The following is a 26823-nucleotide window of genomic DNA, read 5'->3' as shown; positions in this document are numbered from 1 at the left end:
AAAAAAAAAAACCTGTTTCTAATTTTCCTATTAAACCCTTACCGCGTTTTCCAAAATTTGCTCAAAACTCTAGCATTTGATTCTCTGCGACTGATACGATAAATCTTTGGATTGTTCTCATATACTTCTCTCTCGACTAGAGGAGTATGGGGCTCTTCTTTCTGCTCTTCTGTAAGTAACTTCTTCCTAGCTCTCTGTTTCTATGTTGACAAAAATGTCTGCATTCAAGCTTGGTATGGACGGCCAGGACTGCGATCGTTTTAGAGAAAAAAAAATACAAGGACGCACATACGATGTTTCATTCGTCATAATAGGAAAACAGAGCTGATGTAATCGCACTACTTGTATACAGTTTCCGGGATTTTTGAGTCAAAACCTAGATTTAGGAATCACAATCCTTGCGAACTAAGATTTGAGAGTTCAAGTGACCTCTGGCCCAAAAATAACTACGTATGTTCGTTGATATTTGTATATTAGGCGTAAATAGTTGAAAAAGAGTTCAGTGTTAATTTGTGCTGTTGAAACAAGTTACACCATGTACTAGATCTTTTGAATTTGTTGCGTCACCATTTTCTTTTTGTATACAATGCAGTTTCTAAGAGAAAAGAACTTCAAGCAAACAATTCCTCAATTCAGGGTCGAGGATGGCCAGGAAATTACGGATGAAATTGCAACAACTGCATTGAGGAGGAGTGTGCACCTTTTTTCAGCTTTACAGGCCAGTGACGGTCATTGGCCAGCTGAAAACTCTGGCCCCATGTTTTATCATCCTCCTATGGTAATTTTTATCTTCCATTAATAAACTACAATATCGATTTTGATGCCAAGAGTATTTGACTAGACCTTTGTATCCCACTTTGAATGATTTTCTGGAGAATTTGGATGAATATCTGAGTTTATAGCTGCTAGTTAACATTTGTTATTGTATGATGGTTGTTAATCTCTTGTGCCAATGATATGTAAGTTGAAAAAACTTGATTCATAAGTTTTTGATGTGATTTTGGAGTGATTTGAATGCAGTCTCCTCGCCATTTTATCCTACTTAGCTGTTAATCAAGTGCAATTGCTAACTAGACTTCTTCATAAAATGCAGGTCTTTACTTTGTATATTACAGGCCATCTAAATACTGTATTATCAGCAGAGCATCGCAAAGAAATCCTTCGTTATATATACTATCACCAGGTACAAAGCTCTTGATTAAAAATGGGAAAGATCATTTTCTTAGGTCCTATTCTTTTTTCCTAGTTTGAGCTTTAGCTTGTGTCTATGTGGTGAAGTTTGATTGCCAATGTAAGATGCCTGCTGCAGAATGAAGATGGTGGATGGGGACTGCACATAGAAGGTCCCAGCATGATGTTTTGTACAGTTTTGAACTATATCTGTATGCGTATGCTTGGAGAAGGACCCGATGGTGGCGAATACTTTGCTTGCAAACGAGGGCGAAAATGGATCCTTGATCATGGTGGCGCAACGCATATGGCCTCCTGGGGAAAGATTTGGCTTTCGGTATGATCATATGTATAACATACCTATAAAGTCAATTATCTTATAATTTATCTATGGACTATACATGCATTTTCTGTGTTTTTCTCCTAATGATTGAATTTCATCTGTTACGCAGATACTTGGTGTGTATGAGTGGGAAGGATGCAACCCGGTGCCGCCAGAATTTTGGGCCTTCCCATATTCTTTTCCCTTGCATCCAGGTTTGTCAGAATTTCCTTTTCAAAGTTCAAGTTTAACACCTTTGAAGCAATATTTTGGTTTGTAAATGTCGCAATGGAAGGATCCAATAATCCATATAATATTTAGAATCGGTATCGGGAAGCCTGAGTTCAGGTATTAGTAGTTACATCAGTTTCATACCGAGCTATCTTATATTTTTCCCCTACTTATGACCATAGGTAACCTGAATTTTGTTCTTTATCATATGATGATTTTGAATAAAGCAAAACTAAAAATCGGTCAGGTTTCTACTTGATTAAAATGGGGAACATTATCTTGCAACCCACCTTGATTTGAAGCCTCTGTAGTGAAACCAAAAAAGATTTTACTTCCCTACAACTCTTTTTTTTCTTTTCAAACTAATGTTCTCTTGTTAATATCCTTGACGTTTGATCCTATCCTACCAACAATGCAGCAAAAATGTGGTGTTACTGCCGGATGACTTACATGCCTATGTCATATCTCTATGGGAGAAGGTTTGTTGCTCCAATCACACCCCTCATTTTACAACTTCAGGAAGAAATATATACTCAGTCTTACGGTGAAATAGTTTGGAAGAATATGCGGCACTTATGTGCCAAGGTGAGTTCACATTGATTTGCTCCTTATGAGTTACGTCATGCCATTTGGGAGACATTGAGGTTCCATACTCTGAAAAAACTATTTATGAGAGTGTACTATTGGTAATGAAAAGTTGTTATTGCAGGAGGATTGTTATTATCCTGAAACTCGAATTCAAAAGCTGCTTTGGGATACTCTTTACAATATAACCGAGCCCCTTCTTGCTTGTTGGCCTTTCAACAAGATTAGAAAGAGGTCTCTACAAATTACTATGGATCACATTCATTATGAGGATGAGAACAGCCGTTATATCACTATTGGATGTATTGAAAAGGTAATGTGGATACTTTGTTAAACATACTGTTTGTTTTAATGTAAAAACAAAACTCACGCACCACCTGAATCAAACAGCCTTTGATGATGGTTGCTTGTTGGGCTGAAGATCCCAATGGGGATGCTTTCAAGAAGCATCTTGCCAGATTTGCAGATTATATTTGGGTTGCAGAAGATGGAATGAAGATGCAGGTTGATAATATTTCAACAGTTTGTCTTTCAAGTTATATTGATCAGAAAAATTTTCAAATTACATAAAATCTCTCATGGGCACTCTGCGACCGCATGGCAAATCATCGGTTTCATTTATCCACCTTGTTAATTTAAGCCTACCATGACCAGAATTTTGAATTTGAAAATTTTAACTGGAAGTGCTAAATGTCCTATCAGAAGTTGAACTCTTGAGTTTTCTTATGCTTGCCATTCATATACAGAGTTTTGGTAGTCAAGTATGGGATACTAGTCTTGCCCTCCAAGCTTTGATTGCAAGTAAACTTGTTGATGAAATCAGTCCCATCCTCATGAGAGGACATAGTTTCTTGAAGAATTCTCAGGTATCACAGTTTGTTTCTTAAAAGTATTTCTCATATTAACCAGCTGAGCATATATTTGTGTATTAATCTCATTATTTTCTTGTTTCCTTCACATTTGAATATGGAAGGTTAAGGAAAATCCTTCGGGAAACTTTAAAAGAATGTTCCGACACATTTCTAAAGGTTCGTGGACCTTCTCTGATCAAGATCATGGCTGGCAAGTTTCTGATTGCACTGCAGAAAGTATGAAGGTCCGACACCCTTTTTTCTTCCTTTTCTTTCAATGAATTTGATATTTAGTCATGATCACGATGTCTCTTACTTAGTTCTCTCTTGTTCACAGTGCTGCCTACTCTTATCAATGATGCCTCCAGAATTGGTCGGTGAAAAGATGGAACCTGAGAAATTGTATGATTCTGTCGATGTCATATTGTCACTACAGGTCAGGAATAGGGTCCAATACAGTCTGTTCCACAATCCTATCCTGTCTGTTCTGCCCGTTGATATAAAAACAAAATGATCAAGTACATCTAACTGCATGTTTAAGAAATCTTAATTTGTTTATTTGATTAAAGCAAATGACATTAAAAATTGAGAAACTGTTGTGGAAATTTGTTGGTTGTTTCCTTCCTTTAGTACATTTTGATAGGAATAAGCTATATCCTGCTATCTATATCAGAATGACGATGGTGGTTTATCGGCCTGGGAGCCAACAGGTGCCAAAGTTTGGTTTGAGGTAATTGAATAGACTCAAGCTAATCGACTGTATAGTACATTTTAAAGAAATTTGAATTTGAGTATCAGATCTTAATGTATATATATTGTCTGTCCATGTTATCCTTAGTGGCTCAATCCGGTGGAGTTCGTTGAGGATGTGGTGATTGAACATGAGTACACTACAAACAGAATTCTCCTTTGCTAATTTCTACATTGTATAAGGGCCTCCAAATGACTAATGAAGTTTTTGATACTAGGTATGTTGAGTGCACTTCATCATCAATCCAGGCTTTAGCTATGTTTAGAAAGTTATACCCGGGGCATCGAAAGAAAGAAATTGAAAGATTCATTGCTCGTGCTTCACAGTTTGTCCAAGACATTCAAATGCCCGACGGTTCATGGTAATGTGTTTTTGCTCTTCAGCCAATCATATAAGAAAGTCATCTACAATTGAGAAGCACTCTTGCAGGTATGGTAACTGGGGAGTATGCTTCATATATGCTACATGGTTTGCGCTTTCCGGCCTAGCTGCTGCCGGCAAGACTTACAACAATTGTCTTGCTGTGCGTAAGGGAGTGGATTTTCTACTCAGAACTCAGAAAGTCGATGGTGGTTGGGGAGAGAGCTACCTTTCATGCCCAAACAAAGTAATAAGTTTCTTTACGCGAATAATATGTTGCGCTTCTTGATTTTGAATCCTGCACTTCCCTCAACTATATATGCTCAACTGATCTCATTGTTGGTGATACAGGTTTATACACCTCTTGGCAAATCAAATGTGGTACATACTTCATTTGGGTTGATGGGTTTAATTCTTGGACAGCAGGTCAACTCAAAATAGAACCTTTTGCTATATTAAACATACACATATATTGCTTCTTGTTCTTGTCATAAATTAGATGACGAAAATAAGTTATTATTATTTATTTCTCTATTTTGCAATAGGAAAAGCAGGATCCCGAGCATCTTCACCGTGCAGCAAAGTTGTTGATCAATGCTCAACTCGAAAATGGTGATTTCCCTCAAGAGGTAGCATAATCTATACCAATTGTGAAGTAACTACACGATTAATTATTCAAGTATAAGCTGAGATAGTTTGGTGACTGTTGATTCTGTATTTTTTTTTTTTTTGATGGAGTTGATTCTGTAATTGTTGCAGGAGATAATGGGAGTTTTCATGAGAAATTGCATGCTGCACTATGCTGCTTATAGGAATATTTTTCCTATGTGGGCTCTAGCAGAGTACTGCCGCCATGTTCAATTGCTTTCCAACAGGGCTTAAAAGTCGTAAATTATCGTTAGTGAGTTGATTTAACTGTCAACTGCATATATTCCGTATGTATTCTGTTAATGAGGGATGGAATTCTTCAGTAATTCGGTTTGTGAGTTGATTTCCCTTCTTGATACAAGCCCAGCCCAGATGATAACGACTGGGCTTATGACAAACGATTATATGTGAGCCCATTTAGCCCATGGGCTAACATATTTAAAGTGGCGAACCGGCAGTGCACTTTGTTTACAGCTGCCCTTATTAGTTATTGCGTGTATTATAAGACTTTCCAAAATGATGGATTTATCCTTAATTTTCCCTAATAAGAAAGCAAGAGAGGAGAAACTTCCCAATCACGAATTGGGGATCGGAGACTCTTTTTTTGGGGGTAAGTGGGGATCCGCCACTGCCTGCTGGATGGTATCAAGATTTTCCCAACACTTGGATCCGGTGGTAACCGGATCGGAGCTCGTCAATACTTTACAAGTTGCTAAATGAGGGTTTTCGATGATGATGGGGTGGAGATGTTGAGTTACAGTGAAGATTATGATATCTCGTTCGAAACTCTAATTCTTGAAATCTTGATCATTTTTTTTAAGAATAATGCTTGAGACCCTCAAAAAGTGACCCCTATTTAATGTGGAGTGTTGGATATGAAATAGGCCTTACAAGTGTGTTTTTTATTAATGGTTATTTTAATGTCACATAGATTTAGGGATTTTTGGGGATCAAATTTTTGGGGGTCTCTAACATTGTCCTTTTTTTTTATAGAAAACATCAGAAACTGCTAAGTTAGGGTTTAGGATGATGTTAGGGTGGCGTTTCAGTAGAATATGATTTTTTTCATTTGAAACCCTGAGAAGGGGGAGTCTTAACTCATATCCTCTCAGACAGAGTAATGACATACGTACATACCCACCAGCTCTGCTACTGGTGACCACTGCCAAGAATTGTGACTTATGATTAAATGAAACCTAATTGTTATGATGTTCCATATTTATCCTGTGTGGAGGGGGTGTTATATTATTAATTTTTTGCTATTTATATTTCGTTTCTTGATCTCCAGCCCAGGTTAGGCAAAGTTTATGTTTTCACCGCAGCATAAGGGTCGTGTATTTGTTTTTCAAAAACCACCTCTTCTCTTTGACTAGAAATTGATGACAATGGCAAATATTGTCAAAGGAATACTGCGGCTAGGAGGAAAAAAAAACCCGAGCCTATTGCAGGCATAACAAAGAAAAGATGTTGGATGCATCTCGAGATCTCCACAAATGTGTATTATTTGAATTTGATTACTGATTTTTCTTCATCATTGGGTAAGTTTTTTCTTCTTTGTTGTTCCCTTATACATCACTATCATAGAAGTGCATCTTTTATTGATTACTTGATGTGGTCTGTAGAATTCTATTTTACAAAGCAGAGTATAAGTTGAAAGTGCTCATTACAAGAAGGAAATTAACTGATATATGCATTTACATTGCTCCACTCAGCATCGTAATGATCTGGAGCAGCATATAGCACCTGACGATCTTGTCAATGATCTCACAAATCTGGCATCTGCAACTGGGAACATCTGTTCTGGATTATAATTAGGCTTTGCCATGCCTAATCCTGTTTGAATGAAAGAAGCTCCATTTTCAAAAGCGTCCCTCACGGAGTAGAACTTCCATGGCCCACTCTCCTGACTGCCATGTCTCCATGTGACCTGCTTAACCGATTTTGATGAAGAGTTTCGGTAAGTTAGATGCTTAGATTTATGTTAGATAATAATTTGTGAAAAAAAAAAAAAAAAGTTATGAAATTTACCTCCTTGTTGCCTGATTTTGGTGCAATAAAAAAGTTAGCTTCACTCTTGATGCTAGGAGTCATGCTTCCTCCAATGGCATATTGTTCCCATCCTTGGTAGAGATTGTTAGCTACGTGTGCATATCCATGACGAATCCTGCAAATGTAGACGTTAATTTGTGACTGCAAATTCTACAAATTCTTTGTTCAGGACCAAGAGAATGAGATTGAACAATTACCGTGGCATTCTCTGGTTGCAGTTGGGTCCAAAGTGATTGAACGCGACAGTCACCTTCATGCTCTTGTCTCTCAAGAACCCATCATCGTGTCCAAGAAGCATGACTTTGTCCTGGTTTCTAAACCAGTTGTTGGAGATGGTAATATCAGTAGATCCCCGGGTGACATCAAGGAGACCATCATGACACTTATAGAGTGTATTGTGGTCTATCCAAACCTTTGTTGCTGTGACCAACCTAATTGCATCTCCATCAACATATCCTAGCTGCATAATCTTTGAATCTGGTCCTATGACAGAGCTAGCTGGTTGGGGCTGGCAGTGATGGATTCTTAGGCCATGGATGATAATGTTGCTTTGCTGATCGCAGACAAAAATTATACATACCAATCAGCAAAATGTCTATTTGTGTATATACATAGAATTGATAGTGATTAGTGATAAGAAGCAAATACCTTGTACACTATCAGGCATGCACCACCTGATATATGAACGTTGACGCCGCGGCCATCAATGGTGGTGAAACTGCTGATCAGCAGGGGTTTTGAGAATTTGATGTTCATGTCCCTCTTGAAAGTGATCCACACTTTCCCTGGAATCAATGTGGCACCATATCTCAGTGTCCCTGGTTTGGGTTTCAAATGATCATCGCTTGAATCCGTGACTTCGTATTGTACGACACCTTTTCCAATATTGTAGGTCATCTTGCCTACAAAGCCGACGGAACAGGTGGCGAGCTGATGGCGGTATCTTCGCCATTGAGGGTTCGATCTCCAGCATTTATCGATTACATTCATTGTGCCCTTTTGGGCTAGACTAGCATTTGGGGTGAAGAGGATGAGAACGGAAAGAGTTAAGGTAAGTTGCCAAAAGATCTTTTCCAAAGCCATGCTTAGAATCTTTCTTTTGTTGTTATAATGTTTTTTGTTTTCTGATCAATTTGTTGTTGTGATGTTGATGAAAAAAGATGTGCATTATATAGAAATGCATTGTGTAGTTAGCAGTAGCTTTGTTGGGTTAGTTGAAGTGGGTTTTGGGGTGAGGGGAGTTTTTAGTTACAAATGGAAGCCATAAATAGTAAGGAGAAGGTTTTTCACAGTTATAATCGCTTGGCACGCATGCAGTGGTTTAGCTTTGGTGGTTGGTTAGTTTCGCTAAATTCATCCGCCACTGCTAAATTGCTAGACAATTTTTGGCGTGTGTTCGTTGAGAACAATCACCGAAGGCATATTTATTGGGCTTCTTTCGGGCTTAAGTGACTTCTGCTTTATAGAGGCCCATAAGGCTTTGCATCATGGGTAGCTTTAGTCACACCCCGATTTTTTCTAAAGACACACCGTCAACTGATTTTTACAAGGGGTGATCAACTTAGATTGGGGTGTCTTTAGAAAAAACTGGGGTGTCACTAAAGCTATCATTGCATCATCCATATTGTGTACGCAACGTTCATCGTTGTAATTAAGGGCCCATGGCCCAGTATGGTATTCGATCGGATAGCTTGCACGATCACTTTGAGTGATACTTTGAGACTCGGGAACTTGGGCTGGTTTCATACCCATCCACCAAGCCCAATCTGATCACTTTTCGTCTTCTACATATATATCAAATGAAAATGACAAATATCCCAATAGTTGTTATCTGAGCTACTGAGTTAGAGACATAAGATCTAAGTAAATTCGTGGATTTTACATAAATCTTGTGCATATAACTCAGTAGTTAGGATAATTGGGATATTCGTTGTTGGGATCCTATCATAACAGTTTTATATGCATTGGACAGAATATACAAATTTTAGACGAGCCAGAATTGGAATAAATTGAAAGTTGAGTATAGTATCTACAGCTTTATCATGGAATCTGAATGAGAATGCTATACCCTTATTTAGCTACCCATTAGAAATGTTTTGAGATGATTTCATTTAGTTAAACGCACATGATTTGGAACATCTAGTGTACATTTCAATAACTCTTTTTTTTTTTATATAAAAACACTTATTTTATGAAGAGTTGAACTTAAAATGAGTACAAACAACACCCAAGGCCAATAAAGGACAGCTAATAACTGTCATTCAATCATCCAACAAGAAGACCTTGTCTAGTTGCACCCTGTTTAATTAGAGCATCAACTACAGAGTTACACTCTCGCGCAGACTTGTTTAAAAGTACTTGGACGTTTCAAGAACTCATTTCATAGTCACTTAGTTAAAGGAAGTTGAGAGAGACTGAGGACATTAGATTATGTACATTTTTCCTTCGAAGGCACAGCTTTCTTGTGATTATTATTGGGTGTCACATCCAGTTCTTTCTACATATACATGCAGTGGGAGCTATCAGTACTGTATTGTTCAATTCATACCCTGAATGAGATGTCACAGTCAGTCACTACTTTCAATGTAAATTCATTTAATGGAAAACAGATAGTATAACTTGGGCTTCAATCGTGGGGATATCTATTTGATGCTTTCCCTCAAAACTACGCACAATAAAAACTCTGGTGCATTTCTAAATATAATTTGGTGGCATATATATATATGTGTGTGTGTATTCCCAGATCCCAAATCAATATGTGTAGTTATCAGCACAAAAAGGTTATGCGCTTATGGGAGAATATAGGCTTAAACCACTTGGATGATAGGTGACCAATTGACGAATTTTTCTGAGGTCAAATCGTATGAGTTCGGGAGGTCTTGAGTTCGATTATCACTTGAAGCAATACCCTTGCGGTAATGCACTAGGCTCTTTTGGCCCAACTTATCTTATCGTCAAGAAAAACTTTTGTGTACATGAGCTTGATGGCTCGAGTTTATACCCATATCGGATGTTCAAATTAAAAAAAAAAAAACAAAATTATTTTCTGATGTAGCACACCTCCCAATCCCTTTGATTCAAATCATAGATTCTACAATCATCAATCTATATATATATAACTGAGGATCCACAAGGCTTCTCCTTAATTCATGGTGCCACGTGGACGCCTTTACAAAAAAGCCTACATAGACAAAAGAAAATTTTAAAATATATTAGAAAACTTTAAGACCCACAACCACACACATAAATATATTGCAAAACTTTAATACCCACAACCACATTCATACACTTTAAGACCCACCACAACCACACTCATACAGTTAATAGTATTCAAATAATTTTAAAATTATATTGAATTGTATGGGAATTTAATGTTTCATAGGAGTGGTTTGATGTTGTTTTTGTTTCTCAAAGGTCATGTATTGCTAATTATGAGAGTCTTTTGATATTACTCAATTAATGAAATTCATTTGTAGTATTTAGTTTGAAAACATTTTGTGTGTTTTTGGCATTAATTACCATCATTTGTGGGAATTTTTGTGTGTTTTTGATGTATTTTGTGTGTTTTTGTAGTATTTAGTTGATGTATTGTGCATGTTTAGAGTTTGGTCAGGTTTAGTAGTCTGTTTGGATTGCAACATACACAACATGAGAGGCTTTTCTCATGCTATATTGTTCTAATGTGTAAGTGAATTCATCCCATTTGGTATTGGAATATGTAAATGGTGACAGGAAAGCACGGTAGAATTCAATGAGTTGTTGAAGGTCAAAGTGATTATAGGCATAAATCTACCAGTCATACATAACATATCAAAAATATAAATTCAAAAATCTTATTCTAAAAATATTAAGAATTTTATTCCAAAAATATCATTTCAAAAATGCTACTTATGCTACATTATACTTCTCGATATTAAATGTCACTTTGTAGAGATTGTTGTACTAACCATACAATATTGTCTCATAAACATGTCTTTGGTGACCTATAACACTTTGTAGATACTAGCGACGCAAAGAAAAATTGATAAACTTTAACATACTTATTCCTTATGCATCAAATTTCTTACACCCTATTAGAAAAAAAATTTCTTAGCAAATTAAAAAACAAGTATTGTACATATTTTATCTTCATCTCACAATCATCTCTATTTTCTACAATTAAAGCTCTACTGCTCTTAATGTTAACAAAGTATCGAAAAACTTTCACACATCTCTATTTTCCAATCAAAATGTGTGCCGCTCGAAGCTCGGGCATACAACTAGTTTTAAATGAATTATGGAGTCCCCATATCCTATTTGTCATCCTTGTCTAGTGTCCTAACCCACTAATTAATCATTTTCCTAAAACATAATCAAAGGAGTAGTTGTTTACATGATTAGGCCTTTGATTGAGAAGACCTGAGTGTGTAGTTATTACTTGTTTTCCTAATCCGAGGATACATGTCCCCCGGTTATCATACATATTCATGCTCATGCTTGCACTCATTGTTGGAAGACACTCCTATAACAACTCCTAATTAAGCGACAAAATTCAGCTCATATATATAAATCCCAATTAACAATACTTAAAAGTAAGATACAATCACAAGTAGGTAGTACTGTAATTAGCTCGACTTTCATTTTCTGAAAATCATTCACGTTTAGGCATCAAAAGTGACAGCTCAATCAGCCGCCGCCATTTGTCAGGCCGACAACTGTATCTTGGAAAAATCTAAATTCAATTATTTTGAATTGAAATTTCATTTATTATGATATTTGGATTTTAATTTTTTTTTTTAGTTGGCAGAATCCTATTTGTTGCGGATCAACAAACAAACGTACGACCTATAGATCATGACTACGCTCTCTTTTAACAAGTGGACTATGACCCTACCATTTTCTGATTGGTTGTTGCATTGAAAACGTGACACGTGGAACCCACTCCCATAGCCAAAACGCAAAGTTTGGGAACGGAATCTTTTTGGGTGGGTCCGCCTACTCAGAAGAAGACGGGTGGAAGAAAGAAACTGGTGGGTTTGTGGGACCTCACGTGCTTTGAGATTGTGAAAATGAGAGAACGCGTGCACAGAAACAGTGGGTCCAGATGTAGATGACCGAGTCCTTTTCTTACTAATTGTTTTATTATACGTACAATAATTCTCATCTGATCACTTTTGGTGCTCGGATTATTTTTAAGGGTATGAATAAATGAAATGACAAATAAAACTCATTATTTTGGTTTTTATATGTTCCAAATCAACGGTGAAAACATAGATCCACATTTTAAGTGTGCATTTTAAATTCGTATGAGATAATTTTTCTCTATATATAGATATATAATTTTCCTATCAAGGGCATGGGAGAATTCAATTATCAATTTAAACACATTGCCAACAACATTCAATGAGTGTGATAAAGTAACTTGAGATTAACGTTAATGGTAATTTTGAGAGAGTAAATGACAAGCGTTTTATACCCAACATTCTTGGTGTGGTGGGTGTGATATTGGTGGTGGTACGTAGTAGTAGACCATTGACCATAAAATGCAGCAGGAGAAGAGAGAAAAGGAGAGGTTGGCTCCAATTAATGAATGGTAGGGCAAACAAGGTATACAGTGATCGCTGATACCAGGCGTTAGCATATAAGTGGGCACAGCGGGGCCTGGCATTCAAGCTAGAGAAACCAAATCCAGCCACGCTTCCGTGCTTAACGGGAATCTCGGTAAGAAAATGACATGCTTATGAGACCCACAATTTTTGTTGCCAAGCTAGAGATAATTGGATAAACCCCATCACTAACCTGGAAATTTCTTTGCTTGTGGTCCAATTTAGTGCCAGTGTGTGTGTGCCACCATTAGTATTTGTTCTACTTTTCGTGCAAGTTTAGTGGAATTTTGGGATCAACCCTTTTAGCAAGTTATATGCTTGTGGAATCTTGATTCTATAGGTTCGTCCAAGCCCCTATTCGCATGGGTTTGACTCAATCTTACATATTATCAACGTGGTGAGGGTTGTTTTGATAACTCGAGATTTACGTCCACTTAACTATCTGAATAACATGTTGGGTGAGTCCTCGATTTTTAAAAGATCCTATGCTCATCCACACAAAGATATTTGTACCCAAAGAGATATATATATATATATATTTGTAGTTTCACTGTTTCAGTACCCTTTCATTTGTGTAGTACATGACTGCATTTTGGGATGATTGAAATCTTTTAGAGCAGTATTTTATGCCTTGAAAACTTTTGTTAAAAACAAAAGTTCTTTCGAAAGAATAAAGAAAATGATATGGAGAGGTTGGAAATCCACTTATAATGTCACTTCAGATTGACAGAGATAAAAAAAAAAGAAAAGAAAAAAAGAAGAAGCAAACGATGCGATTGATAATGCAAGTTTCGTGGACATCCAGATGTTCTCCAGCAATTGATATTGGAGGTACTTTTGGTGGTCCGGTTTTGGCATCATTGTTCACACGCCACCATGCAAAAGTTAAAACAAATGGCTAGTTTGGTAGAGCATTTGTAAAGTAGCAGATATGCCAGCAGAAATGGTGGTAGCAGAAATGCTGAACAATTTTAGTAGCAGATATGCTGCTTGAATGTTGGATAGATGTTTGGTTGAACTTTTACTGTTAACATTTGTGTTGTGTAGCATATTGGATAAATTACGTGCAAGGGTAGCATACAAATTAATTCATAAAATTAATAAAATTAATTTAAATTAATTAAAGATAATAATAAATTATAAATTAATTAAAGATAATAATAAATTATAAATTAATTAATTAGTTAAAGCTTTAATAACAGTTAATTAATTAATTAGTTAATTATTTAATTTATTAATTTTGTTACAAATTACGTATAGGGGTATAATATGCATTTTAGTTGTAAGTAAACTAAATAACAAACATTGTTTAAAATAAAAATCAATAATTAAAATAAATATAAATAACAAATGAATAAATAAGATGACTTTTAGAGGTAAAATAGAGATTATAATAAAGTAGTGAGGATATGATAGGAAAATGAATCAAAATGCTACCAAAATTGTTTAAAACTGGAGCATTTTCAAAAGAACATAAAAGGCTCCCAAAAATGCCTCGGAATTTGTACCCGAAAATTGTTGTTTGGCTTGCACAAAGCATTTGTGCTAAAAACTAGTATAAATGCTGGCCAAAATGCTTAACCAAACGGGCTCAAAATTCCAATTTTTATGTTTCCTAAATTAGTGACTTGTGTCAAATTATGCTATTGCTTCAGAGACCGTATTTGATTCTAATGGCTTCTACTCATGGAATTCGGATTCTACAATTTTAATTTCTCAATAATTATTGAGTTTAATTTAATGCTCAAACTAAATGTCACATCACCTATTCTATACTTTTATTCAAATAATATCATGTCATTCTCTCTCCGCATATGTTTCTTTGACTTTATTAAAAAAAAATGACTTAACATCATATAAACCATCCATAAAAATTTTAGATATTGAAATTCAAAGAAAATTGTAGAGCCTCAGATCAATTCCGAATACTAATATTGCTTGCTTCAAATAATGGAACACAACCTTCCGATCGATTAGAATATTATAATTTTCGTGGGATGACATTTGGGAGATGTTTCACAAATGGCATCGTTGAGCATGATGTGTACATATTTTATGAAACAAAATGCACTAAGAAGCTCTGTTCCCATCATGGGCATCTAATTTGGAACTCCATAGATATATATATATATATCACAATAGAAAGATACTTTAGTTATTAATCCTCTCTCTCTAATCTTTTTTTTTTGTCTGCTCTCTCTAATCTTCTAGGAATAAAAGTAATGCGTTCTTTATTGTTTGTCACGAATTGATTGAATGATCTGTTTCAAGTTTCAACTAATTATATTAATTATGAAATATTAAAGTTGATGTCCACTGTCATCCCAATTTAAGCTTACGCAGATAATGACGTGATAATGCAAAACAGTAACTACACTTGTCACTTTGTGTTATATTTTCACACACTAACTCAATTGTAGTCAGTGTGTATAGAGATGACCTCCATCCATGTCTATTTATTAAATCTAGTATAATTGGGTCCACAAATATAGAAGAGTGTCAAAATTTGTAAGTTTCACATCGGATTGACGTAATTCAGTTGAGTCTTATATAAACAAAGATTAAACTCTTCTCACACAAATAACGCATTTTTTAGGTGTAAACACTTAGGAAACAATTCAAGAGAGCAAATCCGTACGGACCTTGCGCCTAGACATTATATCACCCTCCGATTGAATTACGTATATTATATTTAGCAATTCATTTTATTTATCTTAAAACGAATAACTAATGAACTGAATTACAGCTAAATCTATACATTTGACTTGGAGGTAAATGTAATCATAGTGACCTGAAGACCTTTTCTACTATCTATAGCTACTAAAATGCTTTTAGGGAAAGGTTGATATATATAATGATGACCAAGTCAAACATTTTGACTGCATCTTTGACAGTACTAGAGATAAAAAGAATTCATCGGTGGACACTATTGTTTTAGAATTAATTCGCATTATCCATCCAAACTCTCTTGAAGCATAACCACAAAAAATGCACAGAAAGTTGAAAGATATGGTAGACAAGGAGATATCTTAAGGTACGTAGTACGTAATAACTCTTCCAACTACAAAAACTCTATTATTAAGCCTCTATGTGGAAGCAGACGACGTTTCCTCGTTTTTCAGCTGTTGTTTGTTTGTACTATAGGAACCCACCTTTTTTCCTTTATTTACAGTTTTGGGTTTCTTTTATTTTTGTTAAATGGGTTCCTTATCAAATGATTTGAAAAGGAGGTGTCTGAATCACTGAATTTTTCTTTGTTTTCATAGGTGATTTTAGATTTTCCTGCCATTGCAGGATTGAAGCAATGGAGAGGAGACGGAGGTTATACATTAATAGAGAAAACTACATATTAATCATGTGTTACGTGACGTAATATTAACCTAGGATTGTTGATTACAAATTATTGTATACAAGCCGCGGATTTTTATGATAGTGTTTTTTATGATGAGAAAATATGGAACTTTGACTTATGTAAATTCTGAATACTTGGATCGTTCTACTCTTTCCAAATACCTTATAAGTCGAAGGGCGTTGATGTTAAGAATCGAACTTAAGTCCTGTAAGGAGGGGAAAAAATAGGCTAGTGTACAAGAGAATAGAACATTAGGGTGTCAATTATTAAAATTAGTAGAAGTTTCAAAGGAGTAGTGAGAAGAATAATGAATAAATACAAAAATATGGATGAGGGTATCTTTAATGTCATGTGAGACCCCTTAATTTAAAAGAGGCTCCCCTTTCATAGTTTTTGTTATTATTAGTTATCATCACTTTCACTTCAAGAAAATGGAAGAAATCAAGTCTGACAAGATCACCCCCCACCAGCCTACTAAAGAGGTTTTCATGGTACTAATCCAGTCTCTCTGTTTCTACAATTCTTTCATGGGTTTTTTTAAATTCATCTCTCTGTCTGTTATATATTTATTAGTTATTTCTCTGACAGATGAATCTTTGATGGGGTTTGTGTCACTCTTAACTGTATCTATCTATCTTTCTGTGTCTATATTTACATCATATTTGCCCATCACTTGCCTTTTTTGCTTCCGAAGAAGCTCAAATTTACAGAGTTTCAAGTAAGATTCTTGAGTTCCTTATTGATGGATTCATCTTAATTTGCTCTGTAGAAACGAAGATAAGGTCAAAATGTCTATGAATCAAGCTTAATTGGAGCTTCAGGACAAGCGATCGATCCAGTACTATATATATATATAGAAACAGTTATTTTGTAGTCTGGATTTCTCAGTTCCGTCCAAAAATGACGACTTACTTTTATGGAAACCCAGAAATCCAAGCTGCCACTCCGTCTCCTGAAGGAATTCAAACGCTTTATCTCATGAACCCTAACTACTTATCCTACTCCGACACACCACCACCACCACCACCACAACAAACTTCGAACATACTATTCTTCAACCCTCCTCCAAACGCGCTCAACCCTACGAGCATATCACACGCGCCACCGCAGAGCCACCACCTACCGGGCATCCCCCTCCCTTCCGTCTATTCGGATGATCCCAGCCGTCCGTCATCCCATCACGGAATCGGTATTTTGAACTTTCAGAACAACATGTGGGGTCAAAATTCAGCTGGAATTGGGTCCACTGTAGTGTCGGTAGGAGGTCAAGATGTACGGTCACAAACGCAGCAAGGTCTGTCACTAAGCCTTTCGTCGCGACAGAGGTCAATTGGAGGGGAACATGAAATTCAACATCATGGTCATGCTGGTGGTGGTGCTGATATGAGAGTTTCCAGGGAATTATCGCCGCCGTCAGTGTCGGTGGCGTCGAATGGGGTTTTCGGGTCTAAGTATTTGAGGGTGGTACAAGAGCTGCTTGATGAAGTTGTCAATATTGGTAGTGAACCCACAAAGGTGGGTAATAAAGAGAAGATGAAGATGAGTAAAGAATCTGTGGCACAAGATGGTTCGGCCGGTGCTGGTGGTACTGGTAGTGATTGGAATAGTAAGCGAGCTCAAGAACTCACAACAGCACAAAGGCAGGAGCTGCAGATAAAGAAGGCAAAGCTTGTTGGCATGATTGATGAGGTACTGGTTGGTCTATATGTATATCTAGCTGCTTTAATATTTCTTGGTATTTTTTACCTTATTCTTCATATAGACAAGATTTTGGAAGGTAGTTGGGTTCCCTTTCAATATAACAGTTAGCTAGACCTCATGTGTTGGGTGTTCCTTTTCTATCAATGCTAGAGACCATAGATGTACCAATTATAGGGATCCTAACAGTTGGTATCTCACCAGAAGTGATAGGTATCCCAGTAAATGGAATCACAATCATCCCAGTAAGTAATCATATCTCTTGATTGATGTGCATCAGGTTTTTTGGGCCCCTACACTTACATCAATCAATGATCAAGATTGATTATTGGGATGACTAGGGATCCCTAACATTTTTGTATCTCAATACGCACAGGATTTTATGTGCGTCATGTTGAAAATATGGAGCCCACGAATTCATTTGAATCATATAATTCTAACTCAGTAGTTGGGATAACTGGGATACCAATTGTTGGGATCTTTATCATTTTCGCAAACCTATATGACATTGAATTTGCATGCATGACCAGCTAGCCCTGGTTCAAGTTTCGTTAATTTGTTTTATTTGTTTCTTGTGTACTATAAGGTTGATCAAAGATATAGACATTACCACAACCAAATGCAGCTGGTAGTTTCTTCATTCGAACAAGCAGCAGGGCTCGGCTCCGCGAAGTCGTACACAGCTCTTGCATTACAAACCATCTCGAAGCAATTCAGGTGTCTGAAGGATGCAATATCTTCACAAATAAAGGCCACAAACGAGAGCTTGGGGGACCAGGATTGTTCAGGAGTGAAGATTATTGAAGGTTCAAGCAGACTTAAGTATGTAGACCATCACCTTCGACAACAGAGAGCAATACAACAGCTAGAAATGATGCAACACAATCCCTGGAGACCCCGGAGAGGATTGCCTGAACGCGCTGTCTCCGTCCTTCGTGCTTGGCTTTTTGAACATTTCCTTCATCCGTAAGTTCTCCTAACTTGGGTTGAGTTGAGTCTGACAATATTGTTTATTTTTACGAAAATGATAAAAATCTCAGTAGTTGATATCCCAGTTATCACTGTTGAGTTAGACGTATAGGATCTAACGAGGCATTTGGTTGGCATTTTGAGGAGGGAATGAGTCAAGCCTATGGTGAAAATGGCTCATTCCCTCGTTTAGTTGAGTTTGAGAGGGTGGAATCCCAAACTCATCACACCCTTGTTCTCTCCTTATGAAGATTAGCCAAGCTCACTAAAATGGTGAGATTTGCTAATCTCCACAAAGGAGAATGAGTTTGATAATCAAAAGACTATTATATCCATTATTAAGAAGTATCACAACCATTAAATTAATTTATTTTTATTTTTATGTTCAAAAAATTGGATAGTATGAAAATTATACAATTAAAATTCTAATACTCATGCTCACTCTTCATTTCATACCAAACATGATAATGTTCATCTCACACTCGCCTCACACTCACACTCACACTCACACTCATTGAATTGACAACCAAATGCCCCGTAAGTGAATTTGTAGGCTTCACATGTACCTATATGATGCACATGAAATCGTATGTGTACAACTCAGCAACTGGAATAATTGAGACACCAGCTGCTAGGGTATGACATTTTTATTTGCTTATGCTTATTTTATTGTAATTTTTGTTTCTGTAGCTATCCGAAGGACTCGGACAAAGTCATACTTGCCAAACAAGCAGGGCTTACTAGGGGCCAGGTTAATTACACTAATACTTCTAAGAGATGAACAATATATATTCACCAATTATTACAATATATAATATTGTGTTGTTTGATATATTGTAGGTGTCCAATTGGTTTATAAATGCGAGGGTTCGACTATGGAAGCCAATGATTGAAGAAATGTACGTGGAAGAAACGAAGGAGCAAGACAAAAATGGTTCTGCGGATCATGCAAGCGCGAGCAACAATGAGCAGCACAAGAGTATTCTTGGTACAAAGGCACGTCAATCTGAGGCACCGCCAGAAAAGCTAAAGAACCAGCAGAACCCAAACTCCTCCTCTCCAACTGAATTTTCAAACTCTACAATCTCAACATCCCACATCGGAGGATCTCTTCAACCGCAACAAGGCTTCAACATTATTAGGTCAGCTGAATTGGATGGAACAACCCAGTTAAGTACACTAAAGAAAAGAAAAGGCAATGATATCATGCTGCAGAACTCTCCAATTAGTATCCTTTCAATGGAAAACAAGGATAGTAGCTACTCCTTAGTAACAAATGCCAATGATGATGGTGGTGGTGGGTTTGGTGCTTATTTTAGTCCTGAACAGTTGGGGCCCAGGTTTAAGGGGAATGGCAATGTTTCACTTACTCTTGGACTAAGTGAGAATAATCTATCTTCTTTCTCTGCAAGCCAACATAACTTCATGTCCGGACAGAATATTCAGTTGGGGAGACTTGACACGGGAATTGCCAATGCTACTGACTTTTTTGGGATAAATAATAATGCACAGAATTCACATTCTAGTACTCCTGGGTTAGAAGGCATTGAAGCTCAGAACAGGAAGCGGTTTGTTGCACAATTGTTGCCAGACTTTGTGGCCTGAGGCAATGAAAACAATACTGGAAGGGTGATTAGTCCATCGACGTTTGAATATTACCTCCTGATTGATCTTCTGGTTCTTCCTAGAACTAATAAAGGAGAGGCAAAAGCAGTACAATTAGTATAAGCCTAGTTATGCTCGCTGAGTACAATATTACAAGTACTCTTACTTTGTGTAGATTGTTTAGGTTAATTGTTGATGATTGTTATTTATATATACATTTTGAGGGTACTGGATATAGATTGGAAATAAAACCCTTATATGTCTCAATTTCCTCTTAACTGATTTGTATCTGCATATGTCAGTCCCACACACACACTCTCTCTCTCTCTCTCTATATATATCTGTGTGTGTGTGTGCGCGCGCGCATGCATGCACATTTGCTCTCGCCATTTCTTTAGTTGTTTTCTACTGTAGATCACTAAATGCATGCTTCGGATATGGTCTTTGTATGATATAGACCATAAATCACTTGTAGTAACGAAGCATGAAGGTCAGAATACATGACACAGGACTCAGATTTTTAGTAGAACTTTTTTCCCTAGCTCGAATTGGTGAAGACTGCACTTGCCTACGAGTCCTTTTTGGTTTAGATGGATTTGGAGCTATTATATTATTAATATTTTTTCAAAAGTGGGATCCTGAGCGGGGACCCGAATCACCCCACCCCAGGAACGCCCAATACAAGCTACCAAATAAGATAAAAGCATTTGTTAGGAACAGAAAATACCAAATTAGTTACTAAATGAAATCTGGGCCAACACAAGGCCCAGTAGTGGGCTTTTTTATGCTGCGTTAAAGTCCAGGCCAATAAAATAGTTGAAAAATGAAATATTTATTCGAGTCAGTAGACTACAACGACGAATAGATCGATCAAAGTCGGTCACAATGGAAAAACCAGTAGAAGAAGGAACTAACGAAAACCCCAATCACCAAAATTGGAGTGAGCGGGTGGAGGATCTGTTGGCTTCCGGTGACTCTGAGCAGGCTATCGCTCTGCTCGAGTCGGTCGTTTTGAAGCTCGAAACCCTAACACATTCCGAGACGGCGGATCTCTTACTGGCGTCCGCTCTCACTGACCTGGCTAAACTCTACTCCTCCAGATCATTCTCACTCAAATCGGACGAACTACTCTCTCGCGCTTCCGTGCTCAAACAACGCGCCATCCGCAACCGCCATTCCAGGTACTCCTCTCATTCCTTTTTTTAATCCCCCCTTTTGGTTTAGATCTTCGACACCCTAAACTATATGTTTCGTGTGTTTTTTCTCAGTTCTGTACAGAATGTGGACGAAGATTCGAGAAAAGAAGATGAGGCATCGTCCTCTGGTGTTGGTTTGGATTGCAATAATTTATCGGTCTCTGGTGATGGTACAGTTTTATTTCCTTGTGTTTTTTAGCCTTTTTATCTTACGTTTGCAGTCTATTAGTTATAATATCGCCATATGTGTTACCTTCGTTAATGTTGCTGAGATCTTTGTCTTTGTCCTTCTGTTCGTTGTAAAAGGACATCGTGTAAGATCAACTGGCGATCCGAATTATGAAGAGACTACAGATGACGGGGCTGCAGAAGAGGGTAGATTGCCATTGCTCTTTGCTTTTGTCTTTGTTGTTGATTACTTCCAGTTTACTGCGTATACCATTGTCAAAGCCTAGTTTACCACATTATTTAGCCCTTCTGACATCAGGAGAATCGTTAATGCTTTGTGATGAAATCTTTCTTGGAATATAAGACTAGTCTTCACAATTCGAGTGTATGAATTCAAATCATTGAAGTCTTCACAAACATTATCAGTAAATATGCCTAGACTTCTTGGCTGAAAATCTTAAAGCTGCCTATGCTCCCCCTGGAAAAAATATCTTATGCTATTTGTGTTGTTTCATATTTAATATCTGTTCGCATACTAATTTAGGATTTAATGCTGATTTTCTCCTGCAATAAGAAGGGTTAGCTGCAGTATTTTTGGCTAGAGCATTAGAACCACCAGTTAGTTGCCAGAAGCGGGAGAATAACCAGAATTAAAAGAAAACCACAGATTATTTTATGATTGATTAGGGATTTTCCATGTAGTTGATGGAATTTTTTGAAGAGGCGAAAAAGAAATAGAAGTTGCATTATCAATAAAAATTCAAGTCCTGGCATCATCACTTGTAGTTGTAATATTGCTGCAGTTTTTTAGGGTTTTGATTTTGTAATAATGACTTGGCTAAACTCTTTCAGTTCTATTGTAATGCTGTTACATAAGCTAAACTCTTTCAATTCTATTGGTCTTCCATTGTTAGGTGCACTTAAGAACCACAACGTAACTGCTTTTTGTCTATTTAGATTACTTGTTAGTGGTGATTTGAAGTTCTTAAACTCATACCTTTGAGGCTTTGAAATTTTAATTCATTGTTTTTCACAATTAAGGAGTTAGATTTTTGTGAAGTAAATGGTTTTGTGAAAACCACAGATTGGGAGGCTATTGCAGATCGTGATCCTGAAGAATTGCTTTCCTCACAATGCTTACCTGGAGTATCAAATCTTACATTAGAAGAAACCAAAAGTCAGACCCCTAAGCGACGTGGAAGGGGTACATTTGCATACACGAAACACGAATTGTATAGTGAACAACCAGTTGATTACTCTATTCTTGATGATGTAAACACTGAAAGTGTTTCCAGTCTAAAAGAGGAGAACACTCCACTAAAACACTGTAAGCCATTTGCTCTCACTCAGTTTGAATCAGTTTTCATACATATAAATCTATGATGTTCTTAAATTCGTTTCACTCCTTGTTTTTAATAAGCTAATTTACCCTTTGGAGCTGTTTGTTTCTTAGTTTAAGTGATGATGCTATATTTTGGTGGACAGTGTTATCAGTTTCACGACTTACTTTTTTTTCCAGTGCATTGTTTAGTTATATTCCTGAAAATACACTTTCTTCTTCTCTTTCAATTTGGGATGCTCTAAAAAATATACTTCTTAAATATAGTGCACATTACCGGACTTGTGTATAGCATGTTGATGTACACTATATATTGTTTATGCTTTGGAATAAATTACAGGCAGGGAGTTTTCGGAAAACAGAAGAGTATATGGTAATTGCTTTTGAGTTTATTCCATGCTCATGCCAATAATGTGTCCTGCCCTTTTATATTGATGAGTGTTCTGATATATTTTTCTCGACTGCGTGCCTCTTCCCATGTATGATAGAATCTATATACTTTGTGACTGAGCTAGATCGAGATGATATGAAATTCTAGGAACACAAACATTTCGAAAACCATTCTATCTGTTGGAAATTTTGCCTTGTATTGCTGAAGGACATTCATCTTTACCTTAGTGTTCCTTTTTGTTCTCCCTCTGTTGTTTTAAATACCTTTAAGTGACACAAAGGAACCTTAAACTGAGAGACCTTTCTAAGGCATTGAGTCTCAATTGGGATATATTCCAGACAGTTGATTTAGTGCTCTTGGGTTCTGGTACTCATGGGCGTGTTTTGTGTTTTCAGTGTATTTTACCTTAGAGAATTGATGGATTTATCTTCTTTGTATCTCTTAGGTGGCACCCCCTTGGTGCCTGCGACATATCTATTTTTTAAAAATTTAAAAACATAACCAAAAAGAGAGACAGAATTTGTTTCATGACTACAACAAGAGAAGAGACTGCCATCAATAATAGGCATGATCTTCAGGTTGGAGGCTTGAATATTATTGTGTTCTTGTATGTAAATAATTTGAAAGGTCTGATTTTTTTTTTCTTTTTGAATACAGCAAAATATGGTACCAAACATGTTCTCGTTTTGGCCGATTTTTCTCCAACTATGAGCACATTTGATCTGGAGAAGCTTTTTCAGGAGTTCAGCGATCGTGGGTTCGCTATTCGTTGGGTCAATGACACGACAGCCCTTGCTGTATTTAGAACACCATCAATTGGTAATTACAGTTTTTACTATTTTTATCAGTTACACGATGTTAAATCTATAAAACCAGTTAAATATTGTTAGTACCTCATTTCCTGGTTATTTTTTTCATATAGGAAGTCGTCGTTATTTGTTGAGAATGATCCCGTGTAGTGTCTTAATGGTATGCAGATGGGGTCAAATTAATTGGAAAAAGTGTTTATTGACTTGGAATTCTAACTTTGTTGGCTTGATAAGTTGGAAATTCTTATGATAGCCTTGATGATGTGGAATCTGGTATTCTAGATCCATTTTCATTTTAGCTGAAAAGGAGTTTTATCCGTTTTCTTTTATATCAAACAAAACTGAGGGTTGTGGTTTGCTGCTATATTATCTCAGTAGTTGGCATATGGATCCCTTTTCTTCTGGCTAATAAGAATTTCCATCTGCTTCTACTCATGCACCATGCGGAGTTGGTTCGGCTTTTATCCTATATATCACTTTTGTTAATGGCACATGAACTACTTGGTGCATTCAGTTGATATTAAACAAATAAACAATATTGCAATAGATGAGTGTCACTATATTTCATAGAAAAAAGCTTTCGATGCTTAAAAGCTAAGCTTGGATATGTAAAGGTACTCATTATTGTCTACTCAATCATCTCATCTCACTTGATTTTCTTAACACTGGTTATTATCCTGCTGCAAATTTGGTTGATTGACAATCTTATTCTTCTATGTAGCTCTTGAGGCGTTCAACTCTGTTCAATGTCCGTTCGCAGTACGTATACTCGATGAGAATGATATCCTCATGAGCTCAATCTCATCAGGAGGTAGCTTCTTATCTTTCAGCATTCTGTATAAATTCCAATTTACATACAAAAGATCTGCCATCTTCGCTCTCTTATAGTGGCAGTAATTTCATGCCGTGGCATCACTCTGAATCCCTTCTCTGAAATTCTCTGTTGACGCAATCGGTTTTAAATGGAATAGTGAAAATCCATCAATACTCATATTTAGATTTTAGATTGTAGGCTTCCCCTTATCAGCTCCAGGGTTATGGTACGAGTGGCTTCTGATTTATTCAGTATGCTTCTCTAGAAACTCCTGCTTAATTCTTTTGCCTGATCCGATTTTGCTGCATTGTTAACTATCCTCATCTGTAGATTTTGCTGCATCGTTAAGTCTTCTTATCTGGTAGTCACTGATATAGACATAATACTCAACATATCCCTTTTGGCCAACAGACGGAGCATGGTTCATTCATTATTACTTTTTATGGAGAGATCACTTGAATGGAAGAATTTCTTTTGCGGAGACACGCAGTACAGGGTTTAATTACTTATTTTCAGCTAATTCGAATTTCAAAATTTAATGGTGAAAATTAAAGATCCCAGTGTAATAGTCAGCCGTCGATATCTTCTCAAACTAGTATCTTTTGCTTTTCCTCCTTCATTTTAGGCCAGTTGTAGGTTATCCTTGTCTTTGATCTGACTGGACTGATTGTTGATACTGAATAACTGACGCTGAATGTATGTTGTTTACTTTTAAGATTTGGAACCTCCTTGTCAAAGGCCACAGACATCAGTGAGAACTGCTGAAAGGTTGATTGCCCAAGGAATGGGATTGAAGTTTTCTTCTACAGCTTTTGGCTCCCGAGACCTAAAAAGCCAGGAAGAAGCTAGAAAGAATCGCATTACTACGAGGCAAAAATTGAGAGATGAAGCTTGGGGTGATGATTAAAAATTACTCTTGTATCTCTCTTATGCTTCGTCTTTTGATTTAAATATGGATCATATTCATCTCTAGCACATTTGTTGTATGATGAAGTAGATGATATAGATTTTGGCACTTGATAAAGTTTTCGACGGGTTGGACTGTCCAGTAAGAAATGATAGAAAAAGCAGTGTGGCGACGGGGATTCATAGCTGTTCCTAAGAAGATGACGGGGCCAAGTCCAATGGGCCAGGTGGGTTGGGCTGAATTAGACTAATCCGGGCCTGGCCTTGCCTTAAATGTATTAAAAGCCTTGTTCGTTTTGCAGTCTGATGGATTAATTTAATTGACATTGCAGGGTGCCAAGGACTAAGGAATTGGGCTTGGCGAAAGGAATTGCTCGCAACAGGTTGCGCTAGATAGAATTCATTGACTTGGTCCTAATTATCCAAACGTGGCCCGCAAAGAACATTGGGCCAATGGGTTGGGCTGATTACTCATCCAGGCCTGGCCTAAAAGTTTTTGGGCCATGTTCCTTGCTCGCCCTTATGTATTAATTGATTCGACCTGGCGGCTGGCGGGGAGTCGGGGACTTAGGAGCTGAGGTTGACGAAAAATTTTCTTGGGACGGATTGGGCTAAATGGGATACAATTTTTTGGGCCTAATTTGTCAAAAACTGCCCGACAAATAAGGTTGGGCCAGGAGGGTTCGGGCTTAGACTCATACTTAACTGTAGTCGGTAAACATATCAAGGCCCAGTTCTTCTGTCAATCTGGCCCGTAAATCTAAGATACTTGTTCAGGGCCCAGGCCTATTCCTTTGCCAGGCCAAATCTCTTGAATTGAGGCGATTGGAGTGAAAAGTATAATACTATTACCTCTCGTGTTTGGATGTTTAAAATTAGCCATCCATGTCCTCCTAATGAGTATTTCGATAAAAATTTATTGAAATCTACCCAAATTCTCTACAAATCACTTTCTTTAATTTTTTTTAAAATTATCCAAACAAAATAATTGAAAAAAAAAACTCCTCCCTCAATCCACACTTCA

General features: G+C 36.9%; 5 protein-coding genes across 9 annotated transcripts; 3 read left to right on the top strand and 2 right to left on the bottom strand.

The window, feature by feature from the left end:
• The first annotated feature begins 9 nt into the window (after window positions 1-9).
• On the top strand, window positions 10-5408 carry LOC120005806 (beta-amyrin synthase-like). Of its 4 annotated transcripts, none has more exons than XM_038855651.1 (18): window positions 10-171; window positions 593-778; window positions 1094-1183; window positions 1310-1507; window positions 1623-1707; window positions 2142-2308; window positions 2433-2621; window positions 2699-2812; window positions 3055-3174; window positions 3282-3404; window positions 3497-3595; window positions 3833-3889; window positions 3998-4044; window positions 4128-4271; window positions 4340-4517; window positions 4622-4696; window positions 4816-4899; window positions 5030-5408. In XM_038855651.1, exons 2-18 carry the CDS (start codon window positions 758-760, stop codon window positions 5150-5152), a joined length of 1914 nt encoding a protein of 637 aa, XP_038711579.1. In that variant the 5' UTR covers window positions 10-171; window positions 593-757; the 3' UTR covers window positions 5153-5408. The 4 variants fall into 4 exon arrangements, with proteins under 4 accessions (XP_038711579.1, XP_038711587.1, XP_038711569.1 ...); XM_038855659.1 differs by lacking the exon at window positions 10-171 and adding an exon at window positions 191-450; XM_038855641.1 differs by lacking the exon at window positions 10-171 and having other exon boundaries at window positions 587-778.
• Window positions 5409-6542: 1134 nt separating this feature from the next.
• On the bottom strand, window positions 6543-7433 carry LOC120011020 (probable pectate lyase 16). The gene is made up of 3 exons (XM_038862024.1): window positions 7165-7433; window positions 6947-7082; window positions 6543-6845 (listed from the first exon to the last, which is right to left on the bottom strand). Exons 1-3 carry the CDS (start codon window positions 7431-7433, stop codon window positions 6627-6629), a joined length of 624 nt encoding a protein of 207 aa, XP_038717952.1. The 3' UTR covers window positions 6543-6626.
• Window positions 7138-8188, bottom strand: LOC119981589 (probable pectate lyase 5). Its single transcript, XM_038824681.1, has one exon. The coding sequence runs from the start codon at window positions 8048-8050 to the stop codon at window positions 7595-7597; it is 456 nt and encodes a 151-aa protein (XP_038680609.1). The 5' UTR covers window positions 8051-8188; the 3' UTR covers window positions 7138-7594.
• Window positions 8189-16234: 8046 nt separating this feature from the next.
• On the top strand, window positions 16235-20451 carry LOC120006281 (BEL1-like homeodomain protein 1). Of its 2 annotated transcripts, none has more exons than XM_038856265.1 (5): window positions 16235-16395; window positions 16674-17593; window positions 18189-18568; window positions 19262-19322; window positions 19412-20451. In XM_038856265.1, the coding sequence occupies exons 2-5, from the start codon at window positions 16805-16807 to the stop codon at window positions 20174-20176; spliced, it is 1995 nt and encodes a 664-aa protein (XP_038712193.1). In that variant the 5' UTR covers window positions 16235-16395; window positions 16674-16804; the 3' UTR covers window positions 20177-20451. The 2 variants fall into 2 exon arrangements, with proteins under 2 accessions (XP_038712193.1, XP_038712202.1); XM_038856274.1 differs by lacking the exon at window positions 16235-16395 and adding an exon at window positions 16492-16508.
• A 587-nt stretch (window positions 20452-21038) lies between these two features.
• On the top strand, window positions 21039-26125 carry LOC120006360 (coiled-coil domain-containing protein R3HCC1L-like). The gene is made up of 7 exons (XM_038856379.1): window positions 21039-21357; window positions 21445-21542; window positions 21679-21747; window positions 22625-22867; window positions 23928-24089; window positions 24801-24890; window positions 25610-26125. Exons 1-7 carry the CDS (start codon window positions 21062-21064, stop codon window positions 25798-25800), a joined length of 1149 nt encoding a protein of 382 aa, XP_038712307.1. The 5' UTR covers window positions 21039-21061; the 3' UTR covers window positions 25801-26125.
• The last annotated feature ends 698 nt before the right edge of the window (window positions 26126-26823 follow it).

Source organism: Tripterygium wilfordii, chromosome 2 (assembly GCF_013401445.1).
Source record: "Tripterygium wilfordii isolate XIE 37 chromosome 2, ASM1340144v1, whole genome shotgun sequence".
Lineage (NCBI taxonomy): Eukaryota > Viridiplantae > Streptophyta > Magnoliopsida > Celastrales > Celastraceae > Tripterygium > Tripterygium wilfordii.
The sequence above is the reverse complement of the archived record's forward strand: the minus strand, read 5'-3'. Positions and strand labels throughout refer to the sequence as shown.

Bases quoted from the DNA above. Each gene is read 5' to 3' on its own strand.
- LOC120006281 (XM_038856265.1), top strand. From the start codon at position 16,805: ATGACGACTTACTTTTATGGAAACCCAGAAATCCAAGCTGCCACTCCG. The intron at 17,594-18,188 runs GTACTGGTTGGT...GTGTACTATAAG, and splicing joins TTGTTGGCATGATTGATGAG to GTTGATCAAAGATATAGACA. The intron at 18,569-19,261 runs GTAAGTTCTCCT...TTGTTTCTGTAG, and splicing joins TTTGAACATTTCCTTCATCC to CTATCCGAAGGACTCGGACA.
- LOC120005806 (XM_038855641.1), top strand. From the start codon at position 587: ATGCAGTTTCTAAGAGAAAAGAACTTCAAGCAAACAATTCCTCAATTC. The intron at 2,622-2,698 runs GTAATGTGGATA...TGAATCAAACAG, and splicing joins CTATTGGATGTATTGAAAAG to CCTTTGATGATGGTTGCTTG. The intron at 4,045-4,127 runs GTACACTACAAA...TTTTGATACTAG, and splicing joins GATGTGGTGATTGAACATGA to GTATGTTGAGTGCACTTCAT.
- LOC120006360 (XM_038856379.1), top strand. From the start codon at position 21,062: ATGGAAAAACCAGTAGAAGAAGGAACTAACGAAAACCCCAATCACCAA. The intron at 21,358-21,444 runs GTACTCCTCTCA...GTTTTTTCTCAG, and splicing joins ATCCGCAACCGCCATTCCAG to TTCTGTACAGAATGTGGACG. The intron at 21,543-21,678 runs GTACAGTTTTAT...TCGTTGTAAAAG, and splicing joins TTTATCGGTCTCTGGTGATG to GACATCGTGTAAGATCAACT.
- LOC120011020 (XM_038862024.1), bottom strand. From the start codon at position 7,433: ATGCAGCTAGGATATGTTGATGGAGATGCAATTAGGTTGGTCACAGCA. The intron at 7,083-7,164 runs GTAATTGTTCAA...CTACATTTGCAG, and splicing joins TGCAACCAGAGAATGCCACG to GATTCGTCATGGATATGCAC. The intron at 6,846-6,946 runs GTAAATTTCATA...TCGGTTAAGCAG, and splicing joins CAAAATCAGGCAACAAGGAG to GTCACATGGAGACATGGCAG.
- LOC119981589 (XM_038824681.1), bottom strand. From the start codon at position 8,050: ATGGCTTTGGAAAAGATCTTTTGGCAACTTACCTTAACTCTTTCCGTT.